At 37.9% G+C, this 10,338-nt stretch overlaps 1 protein-coding gene across 3 annotated transcripts in view; it reads right to left on the bottom strand.

Moving 5' to 3' along the window:
* Nucleotides 1-158: 158 nt before the first annotated feature.
* Nucleotides 159-10,338, bottom strand: part of RAD17 (RAD17 checkpoint clamp loader component) — a 30,671-nt gene continuing 20,491 nt past the window's right edge. For 2 of the 3 annotated variants that reach the window (XM_035713933.2, XM_049103613.1), the window contains 5 exons: nucleotides 10,083-10,229; nucleotides 7,716-7,865; nucleotides 5,864-5,984; nucleotides 3,444-3,501; nucleotides 159-915 (listed from right to left, as the gene is read on the bottom strand). In XM_035713933.2, the coding sequence (XP_035569826.2) occupies nucleotides 651-915; nucleotides 3,444-3,501; nucleotides 5,864-5,984; nucleotides 7,716-7,865; nucleotides 10,083-10,229 (741 nt within the window). In that variant the 3' untranslated portion in view covers nucleotides 159-650. The remainder of the gene's footprint in view (nucleotides 916-3,443; nucleotides 3,502-5,863; nucleotides 5,985-7,715; nucleotides 7,866-10,082; nucleotides 10,230-10,338) is intronic. The other variant, XM_049103617.1, reaches the window with a different exon arrangement.

Here is a 10,338-nt window from a genome sequence, read left to right as displayed (position 1 = left end):
GACAGGTGGGCCTAACCCTGCCGGAGTGCCCGGCGCAAGGCTGCCGTTTCTCCCGGTTTTTTGAAAACTTAACAATGGATAAAGGAGACGCATGCACTATGACCAATGATACCTCGCCGGCAATACATATTAGGAAATATTAAAAGAAGAAACGAAAAGAAATTCAACATTTTAATTTTGATATAAATTAAATACTTTCCAAAAAGCATCTAAAGTAGTCCACTGTACAGCATATAAAAATGGTATTGAGAAGTCAGAGACCATAGAGAAACTGGATAAGGCACAAGATTTATTTACACTCAATTGCATACTAAACTTTCATAATTCGTATTTACAACCCCATAAAGTCTTAGTATTCTAAATTATTCCTTCACATTTTTTTATATTTGGCATAATGTTCAAACACACTTCATTCACACTGACCTCTCCCAACACCAGACACAAGACTAAATAAATACTAGAAAAAAAATTTGAGGCTTGATCTTCTGTTTACTTCAAAATGACAGAGAAGTCAGTTTCTTGTGCTGAAATACTACAAGAGTGGAGAATTAAACTGTCATTCACTTGAAAAGTGTATTATCTTTGTTCAGATACAACTGAGTAAAATGAACATGAATCTGCCGGTGGCACCATTAGCAGCAGGCCGGCTTCTACGGCCCATCGCTTTCATAGTCTTCTATTACCAGCTCTTCTTCTTCCACGTCTCCTTGGCCTGAAAACGTCTGAGGCTGGCTGGCGGGCAGTTCACTTCCACTATTTTGACTCCAAGGCAGACAGCACGTTTCAGGCTCAGCGGTCTGAGTGGGTTCGCCCAGGGCTTCCTCTGCAGGCTGCCCTCCATTAAGCTGGGCTTCATCTCCACTGTCAGGGTCTATCAGTCCGTGTTCCCTGTCTGTCAGGGCTTCCATTTTCAACCTGCCAGATTCAGAATACAAGCATTAATAATAACCAAAAAAGGGGATACCTTTAAATTATACCATGCATGTGAGAATTATGAAGTTTTCTCCAGTCATTCATTTATCTGGACTCTGCTCACTGTTTAGCCAAGCCCTTTAGTTTATTATTTACTTATTTAGAAAGTATTTATTTCTTCCAGAGAGAGGCAGAGACATGGGCAGAGGAAGAAGCAGGCTCCCTGCCTGGCATCAGCCTGATGCGAGACTCGATCCCAGGATCACGACTGGAGCCAAAAGCAGATAGACACTCAAGCACTGAGCCACGGAGGTGCCCCAAGCCCTTTAGTTTAATTATATAAACAAAAGCACAAGGTAAATGACAAAATGAAAAAATCATTACAACTTACAAAACAAATGACTTGATTAACGTCTTTATTAAGGAATGTTTACAAATAAAAAAGAAAAAAATAAATTGAATAGAAAAATGGGTAGGGGCACCTGGGTGGCTCAGATGGTTAAGCAACGGGCTTCTGATTTTGGATCAGGTCATTATCTCAGAGTCTTTAATATTCTCTTAATATTATTCCCTCTCTCTCTCTCCCTCTGCCCCTCCCCAACCTTGTGAGCATGGATGCGCTTGCACACTCTAAAGAAATAGAAAGAGGAGTATAAAACATGGACAACTTACATAAAAAATACAAATGGTAACTAAATTGCTCAACCTAATTAATAATTTTAAAAACTAAAAAAAAAAAATAATAATAATAATAATTTTAAAAACTGTTAATGTAATGAACTATCATTACTTTACCATCATCTTTAAAAGTGGCAGTGACTTTTAATTTTTTTTTAATATTTTATTTGTTTGGCAGAGAGAGAGAGAGAGAGAGGACAAACAAGGGGAGTGGCAGAGGAAAGACAAGCAGTTTCCCTGCTGTGGAGGGACTTGGAGTAAGGACTAAAACCCAGGACCCTGGGATCATGACCTGAGCTAAAGGCAGGTGCTTAACCAACTGAGCCACCCAGGTGCCCCTATTAATGTTTTATTTATTAAGTAATCTTAACCCAACATTGGGCTCACACACACAACCCTGAGATCAAGAATGGCCTACGCCTCTGACTGAGCCAGCCAGGCACCCCAAAACCTTTTAAAAAGGTTTTAATAAAAACCCAGCAGTGTCAAGAGTTAGGAGAAAAGAATATACTGATACATTGTAAGTGAACATAAGATTGATAAAATATTCTTGGAAACAATCTGGCAGTATCCAGCAAAGGCTTCAGAAAAGTGTGTATCTGCTGATTAGCAACTTTATTTCTAGGAATACATCTTATGTAAATAGCATTTGATGTCCAAAATGATTAAAGCTACAAGGAAAACTATGATAAAGTTGGAATATACAAAATAAGGTACAGGTTGTATTATAGGAAACTATAGAACTATTAAGTATTAACCTATCAAGCTAAATATTAATATTTAATATCATTAACATGAATCATTGATGTTAAATATGGTAATCATGTTTGTTTATTTACTTATTTAAGTAATCTCTATACCCAATGTGGGGCCTGAACTCACAACCCCAAGATCAAGAGTCTCATACTCTATCTTGACAGTGCCAGCCAGGCGTCCCTAAATATGGTCATCATGAATGACTGCAATTAGAAGCACTGACAAATCCTGTCTCCCAAGTTAGATCAAGTAGTTGAACCAGTAATAGCAGTTAAAAAGCCCTTTTATTAAACATTTTCAAAAGCCTGAGTATATAATTTGACCTTACAAATAACCAAGGTAGAAATGAAATATAGGTGTTGTATTAATCACTGAAATTAGCCTAGAAGTGATTTGTAATAAAATGAACAGCACAGATACAGATTTACCTCTCTATGTTTACTTTTTCTTTTTTTTTTTTTTTAATTTTTTTTAAAATTTTTATTTATTTGTGATAGTCACAGAGAGAGAGAGAGAATGAGGCAGAGACACAGGCAGAGGGAGAAGCAGGCTCCATGCACCGGGAGCCCGATGTGGGATTCGATCCCGGGTCTCCAGGATCGCGCCCTGGGCCAAAGGCAGGCGCCAAACCGCTGCGCCACCCAGGGATCCCACTTTTTCTTTTTTTTATGTTTATTTTTTTAACAAAATTTGTCTGAATCTTTTAAGAGAAAGAAGTTAAAAAAAAAAAAAGGCAGTATTTTGTGGTAGCTCCTGGTCACTGCAGGCTTTAAACACAGGCTACGAACACCTCTGGGCAGAAAAGGTGAAAAGGGGTCTCTAGATATGCAAGATTTATTAAATGGAAGATCATAAAGATTCCTTTGCTTTTATGATTCCATGATTCTATTTGGCTTGATATTCCTTTGTGAGTGAAAATATGCTGTTACATGTAATAAAATGATGGGTCTACAATGCAATCATATGGTCATTAACCACGGGGAATAATATGTATTTCTTAGATTTTACAGATAAATTTTACTGGCTGTATACTGAATGAACAACTGTCAGTGGACATTTCAGTAACAAGTCTTTGAAAATTAAAATAATCAGCTTACCTTCCAAAGTGTCGCTTCAGAGGAAGCCTTCCAATATCTTGAATAAAAGAAATTTGAGCTGAAACAAGAGATTAACAACAAAAAAAAACTTTAAAAAGACATCTCTCTGAAGAATATATACAAGTGCCCCCCCTCCCAAGAAAAAGGCCAACAAAAATATGAAGGGATGCTCAAAATCATAAATCCCTGGAAAAAAATCAAATGAAAACCACAGGATACCATTTCATATCCTTTAGGGTGTCTGTTATTTAAAAAAAGGAAAAAAAAAAAGGTTTTGCAAAGATATGGAGAAACGGAAACCCTTGGACATTGCTGGTAGAAATGTAAAATGGGTGTAATCACTACAGAAATGGTAAGGTAGCTCCTCAAAAAATTAAAGACAGATTTACTATATGATCTAGCAATTCCACTTCTGAACATACACCCAAAAGAACTGACAGCTGGGTCTTACAGAGTAATTTTCTAGGGAGACTTCACTCGGGGTGGGGGGTGCAGCCGAGGCCCCATAGGACCCCCTACTTCCTGTGGCTAGCCAGGAATTCAGGACTCCCTCTGTCCAACCGTAGCACGAAGCTTTATCCTAGTAGCACAGCAGGCTGAGAATCCTGCCTCTTCCTGGAATGCACTGGCCCTTGCCCAAGCTCCCGCACAGGGCAGAGGGGCCCAGCCGTGATGATCAGGGGCCGTCTCCACGTGAGCACTCGCCTAGAACAGTGACATGCTACAGGGGCTCAACAGTAGGTCTGAACTGGCAGAAGAAAGTCAGTCAACCTGAACAAGACTGATAAATACTGTGTAATCCAAGAGAAGAGAAAATGGAGCAAAATGAACAAAGTTATCAGAGGAATGCTATAAGCATTCCAGCAAACACTAACAGAGGACCAGAGTGTAAGACAAAGAGAAAGGAGTAAAAAATAAATGTCTAAAATGACAGGGAAAATGACACGGTAAATAAAGAAATGGCATGAAATGATACAAAGAAAAACTAAAACGTCTTTTTTTTTTAAGTAGGCTCCACACCAAATGTGGGTCTTGAACTCCCACCCTAAGATCAAGAGTTGCATGCTCTTGGGGTACTTGGGTTGTGCAGTGGGTTGAGCGTCGGACTCTTGGTTTCAGATCAGGTCATGATGCCAAGTGTTGTGGGATGGAGCCCGAGGGCTCCGTGCTCAGTGCTGAGTCTGCTTAAAATCCTCTCTCCCCGCTCCTTCTGCCCGCCCCTCTTCCCCACCTGTCTTGTGTGTACAAATTCTCTCTCTCATAAATAAATACATACTTTTTAAAAAAAGAGTTGCATGCTCTACCAACTGAGCCAGCCAGGCACTCCCAAAACATCTTATTTTTTGCAGAATTTATAAACTTTCAAAGTTTGTAGAGATTGACCTTGAATACTTACCTTTTTAAAGATCCACTACAGAACAGAATTGGGACTTTTTAAAAAGAGCTTTTTGATATGGGAAACTAAGTTGCGATCCTATCATCTGAATTTTTAACCAGTGGGTAAATGATTCTCCAGATAATTCCAATGTAAGGTAGTCTAAACCAGTACTAGATACTAAACTGGGGAAGGTGAGAATAAACTCTGTGGTGTTGGACTGAAATTGAATGTCCTGGTGTGAACTCATGGTTTATACATACACACTTCCCGCTTTGTTCCACTGAAACAGCTCAGACACAATGATACTCTAGGAGCAATGACATACCTAGTGCCCAGATCCTAAATTCTCTCTCTCTTTTTTTAAGTACGCTCTACATACAACACGGAGATTGAACTCACAACCCCTAGACCCTAGATCAAGAGTCACTCACTATTGGCTGAGCCAGCCAGGCACCGCCAGATCTCAAGTTCTAAATACCACTTCCACTAAAAGGAACAAACACTCCTTGAAATTCCTATTTCCAGGACTAGAGCAAAGAAAGTACAAAATGATCCTTGGATTTCTGATATTTATGAAAAAGACCTGAGAGAGTGCTCTCTGCTCTGCTTTCTCCATGTAGGAATACAAGAGGGTGGCTGTGAGGTAGGAAGGAGACCTTTACTAGACACTAGATGTGCTTGGACTTCCCAACCTCCGGAGCTGATTGAGCACTTATAAAATATGGAATGCTATCCATGGTAAGTGATATATGTCAAAGCGTATGCCTAATACTTGTTTCTGTACAGAAAAAAGTCTGGTAGAGTTCATACCAATGTTTCAAAAGGAATTGCCAGTAGTTATAGGGGACTTGTAATTTTTACTTTATATACTTCTGTACTGACTTCTTCCTTCCTTTTTAAATCAAAAACATGTATTAATTCTGGATTAAAAAATGAAGGGAAAACAACTTAGCCTCACTAGAATACAGCAATGAGTTGACCTACAGAAGGATAAAATTATAAAACACTACTTCTTGGGATAAATAAAAACTCATGTTATTACCTGGATTTCTCATTGGAATGGTTAACAAGACAAGATATGGCAACAGCTGAGTTTGGAGGCATAAAGCTGGTAAGCAGAAGTCAGAAAAAAGTGCTTTTGCTGCCAGGCAATTTTCTCGATACTGTACAGAAGAAAAGAAAAAAGATGAAGCAAAAAATAAAATTAAAAAACGTGGAGATGTATTCCTAGAAACACTAAGTTTACTATATTACAAAGTGTGTTTACATGACACATACTTTTAAGACTTTATCTTTTTTGTAACTATCCTAAGCTTATTTATAATAAAGCATTCCACCTACACGACTATTCCATATTTTACATAATAGCAATCAGAATTTTTTAAGAGACTTAAGGTAGAAGGAAAAAAAACCCTTAACAATCGAAGAAATTCTTTTTATAAGGATAACCACAAACTATGTGAGGATATTGTTTCTCAGTAAAAGAATTTCTTTGGGACGCCCGGGTGGCTCAGTGGTTGAGCATCTGCCTTTGGCTCAAGTCCTGATCCAGGGGTCCTGGGATTGAGTCCCACATTGGGCTCCCCACAGGGAGCCTGCTTCTCCTTCTGCCTGTGTCTCTGCCTCTCTCTCTCTCTCATGAATAAATAAAATCTTTAAAAAAACAAACAAAAACCCTACAAGGCAAAATTAATACAAGGCAAAATTAATACACATGCTGTAAAGAGAAAAGCAAGTCAATAAGGGACATAAATTGTTACACGTCATGAGATTCTTGAAGAAATCTGTTGGAAAAAATGTCTCAGTTAATGAATTAGAGGCTCATATTTAACTGTATGATTTATGACTTGGAAGACATGTTAGAGATGATGTAGTTCAGGGGCCACAAATTCAGATGCTGGAGGCGACAGGCACATATATAAATCAGTCCAGTGAGACAGCTGGGGAGGGGAGTACCCACCACTCCCACCTTCAAGGGACAGATGCTACTTGGCTTCATCAGATTGCCGCCATGAAAAATACAGACCAGTGCTGCCTTACTTTGCATTATTTTCAGGAGAGTCCAGGAATTCTGAGCTAGAAATCCATATCTGAATTATTATACTTATTTTTTAAAGACTGACAATTTATGAAAAAAACACCTTCCTGTGTGCAGTATTCAACTTTGGGGCCAGCTACTTTTTAAATTTTTAATCCAATCCTCCACATTTAAAGCTGTGGAAACTAAGTGCACATTAGATAAATATCCTGTCCAGATGGTTAGAGGTAAAGCAAGGCTTTATTTTTTCTTTCTTTTGTAAAAAAAAAAAAAAAAGGAATCTCTACACCCAATGGGGACTTGATTCTTGATTCAAGACCCTGAGATCAAGAATCACATGCTCTTCCAACTGAGCCAGCCAGGTGCCCTATTTTCAACTAAAACTAAAAGATCATTATAATGATAGTATGAACTCAGTAACAGTCAACCAATAAATAATGTGCTTGCAAATTTTGAGTGTTTTTTTCCTTAATAATGAGGCATTTAAGAAGAGTGTCCTTTATATGTCTTACTATAATTCTAAGAAAATTGTGGGTGTTAGCAACTATTTCTTACTAATAAAAAAACACTTTTTCAAAACTTAAAAAAAAAATGACTTTACTGAGATGTACTCACATACCATGAAGTTCACCTATTAAAAGTTATGTAACTCAGGATGCCTGGGTGGCTCAGTGGTTGAGCATCTGCCTTCGGCTTGGGGCATGATCCCAGGGTCCAGGGACTGAGTCCCATATTGGGCGCCCTGCAAGGAGCCTGCTTCTCCCTCTGCCTGTGTCTCTGCCTCTCTTTCTGTGTCTCTCATGAATAAATAAATAAAAAATCTTTAAAAAGGAAAAGTATATAATTCTTTTTTTACCTTTTTATTTATGATAAACCACTGGGGTTTGTGCAAGGGTCGAAAACTTGATCCTCCTCCTTGGCAATGAGCAAATCCTCGGGCCTTGTTGGAATGTATCACACCTCTCGTAGCTATGGATGTACTATATTGCCTGAGTAAAGAACGTGTCTAAAAAAGGAGACAAAGTGTAAAATAAAGAAAATAAGAGATTTACAATTGGTATTGCTGATGTCAAAGAACCGCTAATCATATTTACTTATGTTCACTTTAAAAAAAATTATTTTAGAGAGACAGCACACACACACACACACACACGCACACACACACACACGTGGGTAGGGGGAGGAGTGGAGGGAGAGAATCCAGACTCTTTGCCAACTGCAGGCCAGATGCAGGGTTCCCGGTAACCCATGAGATCAAATTCAAGCTGAAACCAAGAGTTGGATGCTCAACCAACCAAGCACCCAGATACCCCTTGTGTATGTTTCCTTTTTCTAGTATTACCACACCCCTAAAAATAATATGCTATAAAATTACCTAAATCAAATTCAATTGAACCACAACAATCAATTGTGTAGCATCTTTTGAACTCTGGCTGGATTTTGAATGTGGATGGTGAAAACAACTTGAAATACATATATACATATATATATATATATATTTTTTTTTTTTTTTAAGATTTTATTTATTTATGAGAGAGAGAGAGAAGCACAGGCAGAAGGAGAAGCAGGCTCCATGCCGGTAGCCTGACGTGGGACTTGATCCCGGGTCTCCAGGATCCCACCCCGGGCTGAAGGCGGCACCAAACCACTGCGCCACTGGGGCTGCCTGAAATACATTTTTTTTAAAGACTTTTTTTTTAAAATTTTTTATTTATTTATGATAGTCACAGAGAGCGAGAGAGAGGCAGAGACACAGGCAGAGGGAGAAGCAGGCACCATGCACCGGGAGCCCGACGTGGGATTCGATCCCGGGTCTCCAGGATCACGCCCTGGGCCAAAGACAGGCGCTAAACCGCTGCGCCACCCAGGGATCCCAAGACTTTATTTTTTATTGCTTCTCAGCCTTTTGGCCAAGATCAAGTTAATATTTTAAGTAATCCCTACATCCAATGTGGGGCACAAACTTACAACCCCAAAGATCAAGAGTTGCATGTTCTACTGACTGAGCTAGCTAGGTGCCCCTTAAAATACATTTTTGAGACAATTAAAGAAGTCAGAATAAGGACCGTATATTACTTAATGAATGTTATTTTTCTTAAGTGTGATAAATGCTATGTGGTTGTAAAAAGGGCAATGTCCTTATATATGCTTAAGCATTAAGTGATCTGATGTTTGCAATATTTTCCCAACTACTGAGCCAAAACAAGTGTGTAAACGCAAAGAGGTTATGCAAATGTGGTAAAATGTGAAAAACTGGTGAGCAAAAGCTAAGAGTATATAAACATTCATCATACTATTCTTTCAATTTGTCTATAGGTTAGAAAATTTCAAAGTAAAAAAGAATACAAGAAGAATTAAATGCAACTGCTGAATAATGAAACTCTAAATATAATAAACCATATCATACATGTTTTTTATTATATCTTTCCTAATTTTAATTGTTAATGCTATTTCAATATTTATAACACAGAAACATTATCAAAACAGTGTTATGCAAAAGAACTTTCTATAACAGAAATATTTGTTATTTAATAAACTATTCACAGTAGCTGTTCAACACAGTAGTTGCTAGCCACAGGTAGCTATCAAATGCTGGAAATGTGGCCAATGTGACTGAGAAACTGAACTTTAAAATTAAATTTAACCTAATATAAATAGTCATATGTGGCTAGTAGCTATTGCATTGATCAGAGCAGTGCTAAAATGTTAAGAAATAACACAAATTTTATAGTGAATTATTTCAAATTTGTAAAAAAATTATTTAAAAAGTAAAAGTATAAAAAGCATATTTCTTCTCCCTCTACTTTCCAATGGTTGTCAAAATTTCTGAATCTATATATTAATTTTATAATCAGAAAATAACTTTAGAAAAGATTGGTGTGGGGCAGCCCTGGTGGCGCAGCGGTTTAGCGCCGCCTGCAGCCTGGGGTGTGATCCTAGAGACCCGGGATCGAGTCCCACGTTGGGTTCCCTGCATGGAGCCTGCTTCTCCCTCTGCCTGTGTGTCTCTATGAATAAATAAATAAAATCTTTAAAAAAAAAAAAAAAAAAAGATTGGTGTTATCACCAAGAAAGTCAAATTGACCACTGTCAAACACTGGGATGGATGAATTAATTTCATTATTATGTTATGTAAGATGTCAAATAATGAGAAATAAAAGCAAACTTTCTCAAATCTGAGGAAACATTCATAACCAAAAACAGTTAATTCAAATGGTCTTACATTCCAGTCACCGCTGAGGATATCTGCAAAACTCAGAAAGTCACTGGCTCTCACAAGATCATCTACTTCCACGAAGAAATCTATGTAGTTTTGGTGAAGATATAAATTAAATAACTCTCCTTGCATGTGTGACATTTCTACCACTTCCTATAAAAAGAAGCATAAACATATAAGTTAGCTAAAAATGTAGGGGTTAAATGTATATAGCCACAAATGTAAATAATATATATCCTCTACGAAGTACTAAATGTTATTA

Source organism: Canis lupus, chromosome 2 (genome assembly GCF_003254725.2).
Source record: "Canis lupus dingo isolate Sandy chromosome 2, ASM325472v2, whole genome shotgun sequence".
In the NCBI taxonomy this organism is placed as follows: Eukaryota; Metazoa; Chordata; class Mammalia; order Carnivora; family Canidae; genus Canis; species Canis lupus.
Note: the sequence above shows the minus strand (reverse complement) of the source record. Positions and strands in the feature narration are given on the sequence as shown.